The 17,712-nt window shown below is 37.7% G+C and overlaps 1 protein-coding gene across 5 annotated transcripts in view; it reads right to left on the bottom strand.

Moving 5' to 3' along the window:
* The window catches only part of LOC150082988 (uncharacterized), a 1,785,507-nt gene that overhangs the window by 946,463 nt on the left and 821,332 nt on the right, over nucleotides 1-17,712 (bottom strand). For all 5 annotated transcript variants that reach the window (XM_090377722.1, XM_090377724.1, XM_090377725.1 and 2 more), the window contains 2 exons: nucleotides 17,082-17,261; nucleotides 6,203-6,414 (listed from right to left, as the gene is read on the bottom strand). In XM_090377722.1, coding sequence (XP_090233848.1) covers nucleotides 6,203-6,414; nucleotides 17,082-17,261 — 392 coding nt within the window. The remainder of the gene's footprint in view (nucleotides 1-6,202; nucleotides 6,415-17,081; nucleotides 17,262-17,712) is intronic.

The following is a 17,712-nucleotide window of genomic DNA, read 5'->3' as shown; positions in this document are numbered from 1 at the left end:
CCTCTGGCATTCCCCTTGCTGAATAACTCCTCATGTGTGAATGTCGATGCAAAATATTCATTTAGTTTGTTAGCTACCTGAGCAGGATCATCAACAGTTGACCCATCAATATCAAGTGGACCAATCTGATTCATCCCCTTCCTTCTAGAGTTTACATAAGTAAAGAACTCTTTGCTGTTTTTCTTTGCATCCCTTGCCAAGGATTTCTCGTAATCTGCCTTCGCCTGCCTAACCTCCTTTGTAACTTGGTTGCATATCAATTTGTATCTTTCATAGGCTTCTGTGTCATGTGTTAATTTGTAAGTATCCCATGCATTTTTCTTCTCTGCCATATGCCTCATTAGTTCATCTGACATCCATTTTGGCCTAAACCTTGAACAATATTTCTTAGTTGGTATGTAAAGCCTAGTAGCTTCCAAGATACGTTCTTTGAATGCTTCCCATTTTGAATTTGCTGTTGGTAACATCATCAGTTGGTCCCACTGTATAGAATTTAAATACTGTCTCAGTCCATCGTAGTCGCCTTTACGGAAGCAATAACCCTTCCCTTTACCCCTAATGGTAGTTACCTCTTTCAGTAAATCCCACTTCAGCACACTGTGATCACTACCACCTAGTGGTTCATTTATCTGCAGATTCTTAATGCATGAAGAATCACTGCTGATAATCAAATCAAGAGTATTACTCCCTCTAGTTGCCTCCTGAACATGCTGATGTAGAAAACAATCATCCAATAAATCCACAAAAGCCCTGCTAGTGTGTGAGTAACCAGCCCCCAAATTCCAGTCAATATCTGGGAAATTAAAATCTCCCATTATAAGACTCTCTGATTTACTAGCCCACTCTATTTCCCTGTACAGTTCCTTATTATACTCATCAGAGTCATTAGGCCTATAGCACACTCCTACTCTCAATTTTGATCTCCCAATGCTTATGTCACACCAAACTGACTCAACACTGCACTGTCCGGCGATGTCGACTGGCTTCACTTCCTTGGTTTTTATGTGTTTCTTAACTAATAGCATAACCCCTCCCCCCTTCCTATCCTGTCTATCCTTTCTGTAGACGTTGTACTCCCCAAATTCCAGTTCTGCATCCCTTATATCTGTGTGACACCACGTCTCTGATATCCCAACAATATCTGCCTTTGATGTTTTGAGCAATACCTCAAATTCATCAAATTTATTTACTAAACTTCTAGCATTGGTGTACACGCAAGTATACATGCACCTGTTTATATTCTTAGCTACCCTAACACAACCCATGTGTTTATTTGTACCGCAATGGCTCCCAGCAGTCTCTGAAATACCATGCATCTTGTTTTTCAGGCTTCTGCTCATTCTAATAGAAGCAGTGCAAGAATCTCTTTCACCTCTGCCAGTGGCTACTGTCAATCTATTGGTCTTTGTCTCCCCCCAAGCTAGCAGTTTTCCGACCCACCTAACACTGCCTCGATAGCATCAGCAAATATTCTTGCACCCTTTCTATTTAAGTGTATCCCATCCCTGTAGAAGCAATCTCTCCTGTTAACAAGTACAGTCCAGGCTGAAAAAAATTCTACCCCTTGAGCCTTGCACAATCTTTCCAGGGCCGAATTGATCGACAAGGCTCTCATCATATACTCCCTCCTATCGTGTCTGGGCAGAATTGCAGACACTTTCAAATTCAACCCTAATTCTCGGCTTTTGTTCAACAGTGACCTGTACTTGTTAAGTAATTCTGCCGGTCTCCTACTCTTAATATTATTAGTGCCAACGTGTACAACTATATCACCTTTTGTGCCCTTAAAAGATGATATTCGCTCTACAACCTCATCAACCTTTGCCCCTGGCAGACATACCCTGGTCCTGTTCCACCTATCTTTTTTACAAAGCATGTTCCCCGTTTCCCTGACAATAGAGTCACCAACAACTACTAGTTCCTTCGGGACCAGCGCATTCTGCCTTGGGGGTTGTCTCTGTGTCACGCTATGCCCAAGTGCAAGCTCTGGCGTTGATGTGGGCAGCTGAGAGCTTGATGGGCCCCTCAATTTAGTTTCTTCGAGGGCATCCACCCTGTCCTTCAAGCTCTCATATAGGCCCACAAGAACGCCGAGTGGTTGGTTGGTGGAACAGACTGCCATCCCTTGTGGTAGAGGTTGATAGCCTAAATAAGTTTAAGGCTCAGCTGGACAGGTATTTTGAACAAACAGAGGGGTGAAGTGGAAGTGGGGTTTTTTTTTTTTTTTTTTTGGCTGATGCTGCATAAGCTTGCTTTCTTGCATCAAATGCCTCTACTAATGCTAATCAGTTGGTCCCACTGTATAGAATTTAAATACTGTCTCAGACAACCGTAGTCACCTTTACGAAAGCAAAAACCCTTCCCTTTACCCCTTTAATATAACTTTGAATAAAGCCCATCTCTTTGAGTTACCTCTTTGAGTAAATCCCACTTCAGCACACTGTGATCACTGCCACCAAATGGTTCCTTTATCTGCAGATTCTTAATGCATGAAGAATCACTACTGATAATCAGATCAAGAGTATTACTCCCTCTAGTTGCCTCCCAAACATGCTGATGTAGAAAACAATCATCCAATAAATCCACAAAAGTCTTGCTAGTGTGTGAGTGACCAACCCACAAATTCCAGTCAATATCTGGGAAATTAAAATCCCCCCTTATAAGACTCTCTGATTTACTGGCCCACTCTATTTCTCTGTACAGTTTCTTATTATACTCATCAGAGTCATTAGACCTATAGCACACTCCTACTCTCAATTCTTATGTCACACCAAACTGACTCGACACTGCACTGTCCAGCGATGTCAACTGGCTTCACTTCCTTGGATTTTATGTGTTTCTTAACTAATAGCATAACCCTTCCTCCCTTCTTATCCTGTCTATCCTTTCTGTACACATTTGGGGAGTACTTTCTGTACTCCCCAAATTCCAGTTCTGCATTCCTTATATCTGTGTGACACCACGTCTCTGATATCGCAACAATATCTGGCTTTGATGTTTTGAGCAATACCTCAAATTCATCAATCCACGCACGCTTTGTGTATATTGTTATGTAAGAAGTTGTGACCATGGTATCACTAGTGAGGAGATACATATACAGAGAGCGAGAGAGAGAGAGAGAGAGAGAGAGAGAGAGAGAGAGAAGATACTAAAACAAACAAAAAAAAGTATACTGGAGAAGAGTAATAAATATTATACAGATGCAATTAAACTATATGGCTAAGTTTAGAGTACATAAAACTATAGAGTTTGATTAAGTGTTCTAAAAATTTATAGTCTTAGTAATTAATTAATAAGGAACTAACTATATTTACTTTTCACTTACATTAATCCCAGAAAAATACATTAGCTAACTTTCTTACATTAAGCTTCAACAAAAGTTAACCCCAGGGGTTCACATCTGGTGAGTATGGGCTTGGCACACCCAGGGTCCTGAGCTGGATATCATCATTCTTCTCTCTTGCTCTCTCTTGCTCTCTCTTGCTCTTGCTCTCTCTCACTCTTGCTCTCTCTCAGGGTAACTTCGAAATTTTTTTTTAGCTGGTGCAGCATAAGCCTCAGGCTTCCCTGCCCTACATGGCTAGTAATAATAATAATAATAACAATAATAATAATAATAATACAAGTAACCCTTGTATAACACAGTAGTTTGGGTTTGCAAATCTCTTCTGCAGCATTTATATTTCGTGTACCTTCTGCTCTCTATAAAAGTCACGAACTGCTCACTTCGAAGTCACATTTTTTTATGGTCTCAAACAAGCACAAGTTCAACAGCACAGTACCCAGGGATTTCCCAACAAAATCCCTGGGAAATCCCTGGGTTCTGTGCTAGGATTTCCCAAAAAAATACAGTGGACCCCACTTTAAAGATATAAAGCACAAATTTAACTTTATTACCTTACCAATTAACAAAGTTAAATGATACGTGAAAATCAAAAGAATAATTTTCAGATAGCAAAATAAAAATAAATTTACGCTTACGTACTAGTTTAATTAATATATACATACTAATTGATATTTCTGTTCATTGACTTTTTTTTTTTTGGTTGTAAAATTTAAAACAGCAAAAATGATAAGCAATTAATAATAAAGAATACAGCACACACAGGTTGCAACAAACACAATACGCAAAAGTGAGATAAGGAGTAATGATTTTCTGAATATTTATTTATGTTTTTTACATGATTGAATATTTCGTGGAAGGAAAAACATTTCACCATAATAACGTGAAAACCCACAGAATTCCAGTTATCGTTACTGTAGAAAATGCAAGATCGAGTTTACTACCCATTTATAACTGATTATACTAACAGAAAAGAACAATAAACTGGAAACTGCAAATTGTTTTTATTGTTTTATGGAAGTGACCTCCAGAAATGTGCTTTAAAAAATATCACGAAAATAACGACTAGCGAATCAACAGCAGGGATTCACAAAAAAGAATGGAAATCTTGAAAATTACACCTAACATAATAGCAGAGTTTTTCCAGCACAAAAGCTCAAAAATAAAGTGTTATGTGAGATTTCCCACAATTCATTCTCAATCCGTGTTATATAATTACCATGTTATATGAGGATTGCCTGTATTATGAAAGCTTCCTTGAACTCAGGGGAGGTCCCAATGGATTGCAGGTGTGCAAATGTATCACCAATTCACAAAGGGGGTTCAAAAGGTGACACAAGTAACTATAGACCTGTTAGTTTAACATGTGTTCTGGCAAAAATAATGGAGCCGCTGGTTAAAGAAGCATTGCAGGATCATCTAGACAAGACTGCAGTAATAGTTAAGACACAGAATGGGTTTGTTAAAGGGAGGTCGTGTCTAACCAATTTGATTAGATACTATGATGTGGTCACAAAGGGACTGAATGCCAAAAATAATTTTAATATCATATACTTGGATTTCAGGAAAACTTTTGATACTGTTGCAAATGGAAGATTGTTGTTCAAACTGGAGAGGTATGGCATTAAGGGTAAGTTGTTACAATGGATAAAGGGATGTTGAATGGGAGACAACAGAGTGGTAATGAATGGACACTGCTCTTTGTGGACAAATGTTATTAGTGGAGTTCCCCAGGGTTCGGTGCTGGGCCCATTGTTGTTTTGTGTATTTATCAATGATATTGATGAAGTTATATCAGGATTAATGTCCAAGTTTGCAGATGATACAAAGGTTTTCAGGGTTGTTAACAACAGTAAAGACAGTATGCTAATCCAACTGGATCTAGTCAAGTTTGGTAAATGGGCTGAGAAGTGGCAATTGAAGTTTAACATTGACAAATGCAAAGTACTGCATATGGGTAGCAATAACCGAAGAGAAACATGCCAACTGTGTGGTACTACACTCAGGAAAGTGGAAAGTGAAAAAGACCAGAGGGTAATTGTGCAGTCAAACATGAAGTTTGCTGAGCAGTGCAGACGGGCTGCCAGGACAGGTCATGGAGTCTTGTCAATGATATATAGGAATTTTGCTAGCCAGGGACAGGGAGGTGATTATCTCGTTGTACAGGGCAATGGTCAGGCCACACCTAGAGTACTGTGTACAGGTCTGGAGGCTTCATTTTAGGAAGGATGTAGAATTGCTAGAACAAGTACAAAGAAGAGCAACAAGATTGGTGAGTGGAACAAAGGTGTGCTCTTACCAAAAAAGGATCAAGTTCTGCAAATTGCAGTGCCTGGATAGTAGGTACCTGCGAGGTGATCTGATTGAGATGTATAAGGCCTTGAATGGGTTGAGCAAGATGAATGCTGATATGATTCTTCTTCTTGCTCAGATTAAGAACCTGAGGGGGCATAGATTCAAATTGAAGAAATACAGTTGTAGAATAGATGTGTGGAAATTTGCCTTTAGCCAGAGAGTGGTTGATTGGTGGAAGAGACTTCCATCTTTTGTTGTGGAAGTTGATAGCCTAAATAAATTTAAGGCTGAGCTGGACAGGCATTTGGAACAAATGGAGAGGTGAAATGGGAGGGTTTTTATTATTATTTTTTTTTTGGCTGATGCTTCATAAGCTTGCTTTCTTGTATCATATGCCTTTACTAATACTAATGCTAAAAGCATTTTCAGATTTTGTGATTTCAATGATAAGCATTGAAATCACAATTCCTCATCATTGAAATCTCATCTGAATTAGAAGTTCTTTTCTGGTAATTATTATTCACATCAGTGTAAAAGACAAATATAAGCAAACTACATTCTTACCTCTTAACATTAGATCCTCTTTGATTAGTGACGAACTGCTGAATTGATTTCTCTAATTTGGATATATTTAGTAAAACTTCTTCATTTGGAACAGAAATCTCATCATGCATTTGTGTCGACAGAATTGTTAGGTTTTCTACTAAGTTGGCTAACTTCACCCAAGAAATGTCAAGGCCATATGCTGGAAACTTAAAACTTCCTGTGTCACTAGGCTAAAAAAATACAAAATATACTATATTTAAATTAACTTAAACAATCCATTACTTAACATTATTAACATTATACTACAAAAGGAATTATAATTAATTGTTAAATGAATCACAGTACTTGCAATCACAATACTTGTGATTGCAAGCACAATCACAATAGGGATCACAATACTTGCAATCAACATTTTTATTAGATTTTTCATGGCATTAAGATTACAAATACTGTCCAACCATAAGTTTTTATTTCAGTAAACCCTCAATTTTATGTACCTTGATTTAAAGGATGAACTTTGACAGGAATCAGAGTGCATTTTGAGTGTGCTCATGAGATATGGAAAACTGGAAACTCATGAGTCATGGCAACTGACACCAAGCATCCCAGTATGACCACTATCATACCATTAATTGTTCATCTGTACCCACTTTTTTTTTTATTTTTTTTTTTATGTGAACCCCAAACACGAGAGGTATTAGAACCTATAGTACTTAGTACCGTGCTTGGGTTGGAGGTTGAGAAGACGAAAGAAGATATTTGTTGACATTGGACTTGAACTTCTGTAGATTGTAATTTTCAGGAAATACGTATGAAGGAAGGTTGTTCCAGAAAACAGCAGTTGAATGAATAAATGAGGAAGATGAAAAGTTGGTTCTGTGGGTTTGAAGTCGGACAGTAAATGGATGTTGGCTGGTGGCGGCACGTTTTCGGACTGTTTTCAAAGAGAGAGCGGGAATTATAGAAGCCAATTCAGAAGAACAGTGCCCATGGAAGTATCTGTAGAAGAGGCATGCAGCAGAAACAGTATGTCTATGAGGAAGCAAGTGGAGAGACTCTGTTAGAGATGAATCATTAATTAACCTAACTGCCCTCTTCTGAATGGAATCAAGAAGCCTGAGAGAGGTTTTGGGGGCACCACCCCAGATGTGGGAACAATATTCCATGGCAGGGTGGATTTGCGATTTATACAGAGTGAGCAGCTGTTTGAAAGAAAAGTAACGCCGAGAGTGAAAGAGAAAACCAAGTTTCTTAGATGCAGAGGAAGCAATATTTGTAATGTGCTTGGGCCAAGAGAGATTAGAAGTCAGGGTAATCCCCAAAAGAGATATATCATTTTGCCTAGGAATCGGAGTGTCACTAAAGATAAGCATAGGAGCAGAAGAATCCTTTTTGCAAGATACATTTGTATAAGACAGGACTGAGTTTTAGAAGGGTTGAAATCAACAAAGTTGTCTTTGCCCCAATGGAGAATTACCCGAAGATCGGCATTTACGGAATTGGTAGCAAATTTTCGAGAAGTTGAAGCTGAGTGAGCAGGACAAGGTTTCTCAAAATGGAAAGTGGAATGCAATGTGCTATCATCGGCAAAACTATGGATAGGACTGCCCGACAATAGAAGAAGGTCATTAATATACAAGAGGAAAAGAGTGGGGGAAAGAACTGAACCTGGGGGACACCGGCATTAGTGGAGAAGTTAGAAGACAGAGAGCCATCTACCATCACCCTCAGTGAGCGATCAGAGAGAAAACTGGATAACCAATTACTAAAAACAGTTGGCAAACCATAAGGTGGCAGCTTGTTTAGAAGACCTTTATGCCAAACACAATCAAAAGCCTTTGAGATGTCAAGAGTTTGTGTTTCACCAAACCTTTCCATTGAATTAGTCCATAAATGAATTAGACTACAGGAGGCATTGAATGGAGGGTGTTGGGAATGGTGGGAGGTGTTTTACCAAGATCATTAATACATGAGCTGGAAGAAAAATGGGATGCTAGCAGGTCAGCTTTATCCTTGGCTGAAGTGACAACAGAACCATCTGGTTTGGACAGAGGTGGGAGCAGAAATGGGCAAAAGTTGCAGCCAATAGCTTTGGCAAGAGACCAGAATGCTAAGCTACCATTAGGGCAAGAAGCAAGTTTTCTACTCTTAGCCTGTTCAAACTCTAGTTTAGACTGATTAATGACTGCTTTACAATTGTTGCGAGCTTTGGTGTAGGCAGAAAATGAAACTGAAGAATTAGAAACAAGCCAATTACGATATGCAACATTCTTCTCTTGAACAGCCTTAGCACATTTATTGGAAAACCAAGGTTTAGATAAAGGACGAGATTTTAAAGTGGAGTGTGGGATAAAGGATTTCATTCCTGCAAGAATAATTTCACTGACACGATCTGAGCAAATGTTGACATCAGAAGTTTTGAAACAGTAATCCGACCAAGGAAAAGAAGAAAAGAAGTCACGCAGGTCATCCCATTTTGCATTCTTGTAATGCCAAACAACACGAGGTTTGGAATAGCCATGAGATAAAGGTTCCATTGGAGAAGAGACAATCACCAAGTTGTGATCTGAAGTGCCTAAAGGACCTCTCACTTCGACCGTGTACTTAGAAGGGTTGTTTGTGAGAAAAAGATCAAGCATATATTGGCTGCATGATTAGGATTGTCCAGTATTCTTGTAGGTAAATGAACAATCTGTGCTAGGTCATTAGTAATTGCAAAAGCCTCGGCATCTCGACCAGCTGGGTCGGTGTGACTAGAAAACGGAAGCCAGATGGAGTTGTGAACATTAAAATCACCAAGGAAAATTACCTCACTGTTAGGAAAGTTGGACTGGATAAAGTCAAGTTACAAAGAGAGGAAGTCAAAGAGCTCCAAGTGATTAGAGGAGTTGGGAGAATGGTAGAGACAACAGATGAATTTGACACAATGAGGTAGAGAGATTTTAAGCCAGAGACGATCAAAGAGAGGAGATTCCAAATTGCCAAGTCTCTGACAAGGAATATCAGAATGGACATATGCACAAGTACCACCTTTGAGGCAAAAGGAATCATACAGTGAATAATTTGGGCATCTGAGATGAGCAGTAGTTGAAACAACCGATAACTGAGATTCTGTCAGAAAAAGTACATGGGGTTTGGCAGACTGCAAGTGGAAATGGCCATCGTTGAGATTAGAATTGAGACCACGTATACTTGTGAAATGAATTAGGAAGTGTTTGGGAGGTTTAGACCTTTTCGCAGATAAGCTTGCTCTATTAGTTTGAAAATTCATGGTGTATTCAATAGTAAGAAAAAGTGGGTGGGACATGCTGTATGAAGTAATGAAATTTTTGGATATGGTGTACACGTAGTAAGAATATACCCAGATCCTTGACATAACATGGCCTCGACAATGCTCCCCGCATACACACTACTCGGACTCCCTCCAGTCACTATCTGGCAGAGTAGAGGTAGCAAGATTATACACTAGCTGATCCGGAAGCCTCCTAGAGAGTTACCAATAGGTTTGGTCCAGTGTACTAACTAGCGGCCGGCCTGTGAACACCGTTTTAGAGCTGTACCCTCAAAATATAAGGAATATTGGATCTCGCCATGACGTTCATCATAACCTCAAAAGTCATCAATCATATTGCATGATGGAAGAGAAAGGGAGGGGTTAACCGGAACTTAGCTCTAGAGACTAAACATGGGTTGCACCACTTCAAGCCTCCAATAAGCAAAGTGGTGGTATTTCACCAGTTGATGAGAGTCATCTACCACCTAGTACTGCCTGGTAACATAGAGGGGCGGCGTTCCTCCATGTGGTGTGGGTGCCACACCTCGACTCCTGCCTACGTTGGTTCACACCTGGGTGGTCACCCACCATGTACTTGTGCATGGAAGTTATACCCATGATTACTAACAGTCCCGCCATCGTGAAGGTGCAAGCAGAGGATTTGGCTGTCACAGACCGTCCAGACTTCGCCGAAATTGGGTCCACTTGACTTGAGTGTCACCCGAATATCAGTTCCATCAGCATTTTAGACTCTCAGGTAGCAAGTACAGCTTGTCTGGCATATCTGAGAGAATGTCTGTGACAACCTCAAGGACCACTTTCTTTATTATAACATAACTTTCCAGGCCCCATAAGAGAACTGGTTAAAAGAGAACATGCATGCATCTGAGTGTTGCACAGAGATTAAAACTGTTAGAGAAGTAAGACTGTAGTGTACCTATTTTTGTAACATTTGTGAGGAATATGGTGTGGCAAAAAAAACTGCATTAGATACTGTAAAAAACAAAGATAAGCTTTAAGAGGTCATATGGTGTCTGACTCTAAATATTTACCAGTATCCCCACTTTAGCTTCTTAGCTCTGACTCTGAATAAAGTTATAGTAAATTATCTTCTATTGGCTATGTATCAACTAATAAACCCAAGGTAAATAAAAGCTGTTTTTTTTTTTTTTTTTATTGTTTAGCTGAATTTCAATTTTCTAATACATATAAAGAGTAACTGCTAAAATTTTCAACTATATGGAGTATAAATGATCTGGAAAACAACTAACAACTCTCAATTTAATGAACATTCAGAAATAATGGACAGCCCCTTCCCACATTAGTCTGTAAAACTGAAAGTTTAATATACTTTTTCATCAGAATGAGAGAGAGAGAGAGAGAGAGAGAGAGAGAGAAAGATAAACAACTTGATCGTTAACTATTCTCTGGGGATCCCAGATCATAATTTAGCAATGATCTCTTTTTCCATGTAGCCAGTTTTTATCCCTGATCATTCACAACTAAATGACACTTTTTTGTTGGTTTTTAAGTACATAAAACTTTGGCCATATTGCAACATCATGTATTTCAGAAAAAGTATATATTTTCATGGAACTATCTGCATGTTGCACAGGCTAAAAACATGGAACAACTCACTGATGGAGGGAGCTAATTCCTGTATCTGAGATCAGGTCAACACCCCTAGTTGAAAAAACATTTAGAAATTCCTCCAGTCTATGATGTCACATTAACCACAGGCCACAATATTGTCATGAAGGATTAATGGAGTGATATTTTGCTCCAATCACATCACTGAAGCAAAATATCACTCCATTTGCACATGCCATACATCATTAATCCTTCATGACAATAATATAGTGTTCTGTGGTTCATGTCCAATCATACTAAAACAAATGAGATCCACTGAAATCAGTCCTGTATTTATGAGACTCATTGGAATCATTTCTGTATTCATGAGACTCACTGAAATCATCCCTATATTTATGAGATCCTTTAAACCTCACTGCACTCTAAAACCTATTTTCCATAAATAAACTCAGACTATTTTGGTACAAAAATAAACAACTTAAATATTCTTTTAGTGACATGGTGTGCAGGTATATCAAAAACTGGAAATTTGTGAAATAATGAATCTTTCTAATGCAATCTTGAACCCACCCACACAATTAAGATGCTCAGAAAGGTTAACCACCAAACAAATATCTAATCCTACAACAAAGAGGTAACTACCATCAGGGATAAAGGGAAGGATTTTTTCTTTCGCAAAGGCGACTACGATGGTCTGAGACAGTATTTAAATTCTATACAGTGTAACCAACTGATGATGTTACCAACAGCAAATTCAAAATGGGAAGCATTCAAAGAACTTATCTTGGAAGCTACTAGGATTTACATACCAGCTAAGAAATATTGTTCAAGGTTTAGGCCTAAATGGATATCAGATGAATTAATGAGACATATGGCAGAGAAGAAAAATGCATGGGATATATATAAATTAATGGGTGACATGGAAGCCTATGATAGATATCAGCTGGTCTGTAACCAAGTGACAAAGGAGATTAGGCAGGCAAAGGCAGATTATGAGAAATCCTTGGCAAAGGATGCAAAGAAAAACATAAAAGAGTTCTTTACCTATGTAAACTCTAGAAGGAAAGGGATGAATCAGATTGTTCCACTGGATATTGATGGTTCAACAGTTGAGGATCCTGCTCAGGTGGCTAGCAAACTAAATGAGCATTTTGCATCTACATTCACACATGAGGAGTTATTCAGGAAGGGAAATGCCAGAGGTGAAGTAAACTCTGGCAGTGAGCTAGATGATTTTGTAATAAGTGAAAGGAAAAGTGGAGGAGAAATCGTTGAGGATAAACATAAAAAAGGCACCAGGGGTGGATGGGATCTATCAAGTTATATTACAGGAGTCAGCAAAGGAAGTAAGCAAACCCTTAGCCATAATTATGAGAGCTTCTTTGGATTCAGAGGAGATACCCATAGACTGGAGATGTGCAAATGTGACGCCAATTCACAAAGGAGGATCAAAGGCTGATAAAAGTAATTATAGACCTGTGAGTTTAACTTCTGTTCCAGGAAAATTAATGGAGACGCTGGTTAAAGAAGCACTGCAGTATCATCTAGACAAGATTTCAGTTATAGCTCAGACACAGCATGGTTTTGTTAAGGGAAAGTCTTGCCTGACCAATTTTATTGGATACCATGATGCAGTCACAAAAGAACTGGATGCAGGGAATAACTTTGATATTATATATTTGGATCTTAGAAAGGCTTTTGATACTGTTGCACATGGAAGACTTCTGCACAAATTGGAGCAGTGTGGCATTGGAGGCAAATTGCTGCTATGGATAAAGGGATGGTTGAGGGGGAGAAGACAGAGAGTGGTAATCAATGGACACTGCTCATCGTGGACTGATGTTATTAGCGGAGTCCCTCAGGGTTCGGTGTTGGGTCCATTATTGTTTTCTGTATTTATAAATGATATTGATGATGGTATATCAAGCTTAATGTCCAAGTTTGCAGATGATACAAAGGTTGGCAGGATTGGTAAGGACTCTACTGATGCTATGCTGCTGCAACAGGATCTGGAAAGGTTGAGCAGATGGGCTGAGAGGTGGCAAATGAAGTTTAACATTGACAAATGTAAAATACTACATATGGGAAACAGTAACCTCAGAGCAATGTATCAACTCTGTGGTACTACACTGACAGTGGTGGAGAATGAAAAGGACCTGGGGGTAATTGTGCAGGCAGATATGAAGTTCTCTGAGCAGTGCAGACGGGCTGCAAGAGTAGCTCATGGTGTCTTGTCAATGATATACAGGAATTTTTCTGGCAGGGATAAGGAGGTGATTATTCCCTTGTATAAGGCAATCGTCAGGCATTACCTTGAGTATTACCTTGAGTACTGTATACAGGTCTGGAGGCCTCATTTCAAGAAGGATATAGAGCTGCTGGAATGAGTACAGAGAAGGGCAACAAGATTAGTGAATGGAACAAAGGGTTTCTCTTACGAAAAAAGGCTTAAGTTTTGCAAATTACAGTGTCTTGAGACTATGCACCGGCGAGGTGATCTGATAGAGGTGTATAAAGCCTTGAATGGTTTGATCATGCTCAATACTGATGGGATTCTTCCTCTTGCTCAGAATAATCACCTGAGAGGGCATAAATTCGAATTGAGGAAAGACAGATGTAGGATAGATGTGCAGAAATTTGCCTTTAGCTAGCGGGTAGTTGGTTGGTGGAACAGACTTCCATCCCTCATTGTGGAAGTTGATAGCCTAAATAAATTTAAGGCTAAGCTGGAGAGGTATTTCGAACGAATGGAGGGGTGAAATGGGAGTGTTTTTTTTTTTTTTTTTTTTTTTTTTTAATTTGGCTGATGCTGCATAAGCTTGCTTTCTTGCATCATATGCCTCTACTAATGCTAATGCTAATGCTTACATCCAAATCCCTATTCTCATTCTAGATGCCCTCACTCCCTGCTGCTAACTAACCTATGATTGCTTCCAGGAGACATTAACCAGAGTAGTTTTAGAGTACATTCTTAGTTTGAGAGTACAGTAGAGAAAGTATAAATATAATGAATTATAAACCACTGTCTTGGTATGTGATGCTGATGGTGTGATAACTTGTAATGCTATCCTTATGTGACACATAACGATAGCATTACAAGTGTGTAAGAATTCACAGTTATCCATTTACTTAATGTTAATTTATATCGTTTTAATTATTAATCTTATTAACTAAATTAATAACTAATGTAAAATTATTTAAAACTGTTAAAATATAATCTTTACCTGATCCATGTTAGTTTGCTAACAGCTATTTGTTAACTAATTCAAAACTAAACCTTAACAAAAAAGAAATGTGCAATCAAATTAACAACTGTACATAAATCAAGTCACCATAATTTACACATTTGTCAGTTCTACTGTCTTTACAGTTACTCAAGGAGTGATATAGGAAGTATTACAAAACATCTCAGAATAATCTGTAATTCTTTAAGGAATTAAAGACAAATTACACTCCATGCAGGTCTAAGTGCTTATTATTTCACTAATTTCCAGAAAAAAGTACAGTGACTTATTAATTTACACAAGGGTTATGTTCCAGAATGTCTTGTGTAATTCAAATTCACGCATAATGTAAATAATCACCAAAAAATGCGATAATAGGCCTATGAGAGTAACTCTTGCAATCTAGCTAAGCTATAGGCCTATGAGAGTAACTCTTGCAATCTAGCTAAGCTACTCCTACTGGTACATACCATTCATTTTCTTTGGTTGGAAGACTGGACACTCTAAAGAAAATGATAAGCAACCAAAATTCATTCATCTTTATTGATTTACATTTTTTTTTTTTTTTTTTTGTACAGTACGAAAAAGTATGTTCACTATAACCAACATATACAGTACAACAATTGAGAGAGAGAGGGAGATTGGGCTGGAGGGTGGCCTTAGCAGATTGATGGGAGGGATCACCATGGTCAGATTCTGTTCCCTCAGATTCAAACCAGACAGGTGCAGGTGTGTGTGTGTGTGTGTGTGTGTGTGTGTGTGTGTGTGTGTGTGTGTGTGTGTGTGTGTGTGTGTGTGTGTGTGTGTGTGTGTGTGTGTGTGTGTGTGTTATGCTAACCTGGGAGGTGAAGGATTCACTTGACTGCTGCCCTGAGCAATTGAAAACAGAATCCATTGCTTTGTACGTTGCCTCTTCTCACAAACAACTCATAGTAGCAACCAAGTTCTAATGAAATTTTATGTTGCACTTTAGAGCTTCATTCAAGATTAGTGTCTTCATCAGCTCACAGATTTAGGCCTTTATCTATAAGATTTAATGCTTTTGATATTCCTCTCACTCTCAGGCTCCATTCTTCTGTAACCTCTGGACTTTCACTTGCTGCTATCTCCTCTTAAATGCAACACTGCTCCAGTGCAAACATATCTTCATTCAACAATTCTTGATCATGCAAATCAATTAAATCATCAGCATCAGTTGCCTCCACTTCACTGAACCCAATCTTTTTAGCGATACACATTTGTTTTTAGTTTGTGCATAATCTTCATTGGTATCAGAGCCTTTGAAGGAGTTGCTAAGACTGGATATAATTTATGCCACAAACTTTGAATACATTTATGTGGAACTTCATGCCATGCAGCATCAATGAATTTTAAAGCATCTTTTATATTGAAGGCTCGCCAAAATTGCTGCATACTCTTCTGGCCGGTCTTGTCAATTAGATCAGCCAGAATGCACTTTAAATACTGAACCTTAAAAGATTTAATCACATATTGGTCCATAGGCTGGAGTATTGAGGTTATATTTGCTAGGGAAAAACAATCTTGATATTGGAACAGACATCAACAATATTGGGTGGAAGACTTGTGGCATTATCAAGAATAAATAAGATGTTGAACGGAATTCCTTCTGCCTTGCAATACACTTCCAATTTTGGTTGTAACTCTGATCCAAGAATCTTCTGAAAATAACAGCAGTCATCCACCCTTTAGGGTTTGGGTACCAGTACACAGTCACATAAAACCTGTTTAAACCTTTAAGGGCATGAGGTTTTTGATAGCGGTAAATGCACACAGGTTTCAGTTTATGACCCTCCATATCAGACCAGATTAGATCTACCAAACAGAAGTGTCAGCCGATCTTTCACTGCCTTAAAGCCTGGCACAGACTTTTCAGTAATGGAAATATAAGTGCAATCAGGCATTTTTTTCCCCAATAAACCTGTAGAAATGAAACAACCCTTTTCATTTAGGTTGAATATCTGTTTGGGTATATGTATTCCCCTCTCATGGTTCTTTCCGTAAATATGATTGCTGTATGTTAATTAACCATGTTTTGATCATCAGACTATATGATTAAGTAGTAATAATTCAGACGTTAACTGGCAAAACAGAAATGCTAGTGCTATGCATAGTAAAATATATTAATTGAAAACCTGTGATATAGGCAAGAGTTACCATGAATGGTTACAATTATCTCAATGAGATCTTTGAATTATATATACAATACAATACAACTTTACATAATAATACGGTTTATATATAACTTTTGTATTCATTTTATTAGACAATAATACCACATCATATTGCAATCACCTATATAAATCAATCCAAAGAGGGCATGAAATAGGGACCAACTTACAAAACTCATGATCTAAATTGCATAGAACATAATTGGGAAGGTGCACTGCAACTCCAATCCCTAAAATGGCTCCATGCACATAGGACCCCCCTCTTGGCAAAAGTGGGGAATTACTTTTTATATAATTAATTGATACTATTATTCTAGGCATGATTATATATTGTTTACTACTGTGAAAGAAGATTTAGCAATTAGAACATTGGCAATCAACCTCAGTTGACATTTTATATTTGATATCTTAGTCAATAAAGTAATAAATAAAGCACTAAGAACATTTCAGATCAAATCTCATCTCTTTTGAAATAATTCTTTAAAATATTCAATAAGAATATTTTGAAATACTTAGTTTGTTGTGTTTATTATTTAATGTTCAGACTAGAGTATTATATTAAGTAATTAGGAATATTAATATAAATGTTGGGCTATCCATATAGTAAATAAATTAAATACCTTTTTGAAATCTTGGGTAAGGTTTAAGTTGGAGGTGAGATCTTCCAGAAAATTCCTACTACTCTTTGAGCATAAGGTGGTCTGTAAATCCTGAAGACTAACATTATGTATGGAAGTCCAGTTTAGGAAATCACCAGTACAAAAGAAAGAAACTGACGGGTTTTTTGGCATCTCAACTAGCTTTAAACAAATTCAAAAAAGAAAAAAAATTTTAATCTTAAAATAAAATATAACTCAATTTGAAAAGAAATAAATAAAAGCATGCATTTATAATATCAAACGCTATTTTAGATCTAAGAAACGCTCTTCATTTTTAAAAACCTGTTAAAAATCAAAGTATATAGTTTGCTAACTACTGTTATGACAGAAATTGCATTATTCAGATATGGAAAGATATTACAATATAGAGAGCTTCAGGCCATTTGTAATATCAAAAGTATTTTTATATCTAAAAAAGTTTCCTTTTTCAATAAATGACAAGTGAAGAATGTTACAAATCAAAAGTATATAGTTTTCTAACTGAATGACTGAATTTATATTATACAGATATGGAAAGATATCACACAGAACTTCAAGGCCATTATAAAAAATATATAACTTAAATTTTGAGTTCTGAAGCCAAAAAATAAAA

The sequence above is a fragment of the Mastigoproctus giganteus genome, chromosome 7 (assembly GCF_048544385.1).
Source record: "Mastigoproctus giganteus isolate SK-2022 chromosome 7, ASM4854438v1, whole genome shotgun sequence".
NCBI classification, from domain to species: Eukaryota; Metazoa; Arthropoda; class Arachnida; order Uropygi; family Thelyphonidae; genus Mastigoproctus; species Mastigoproctus giganteus.
The sequence above is the reverse complement of the archived record's forward strand: the minus strand, read 5'-3'. Positions and strand labels throughout refer to the sequence as shown.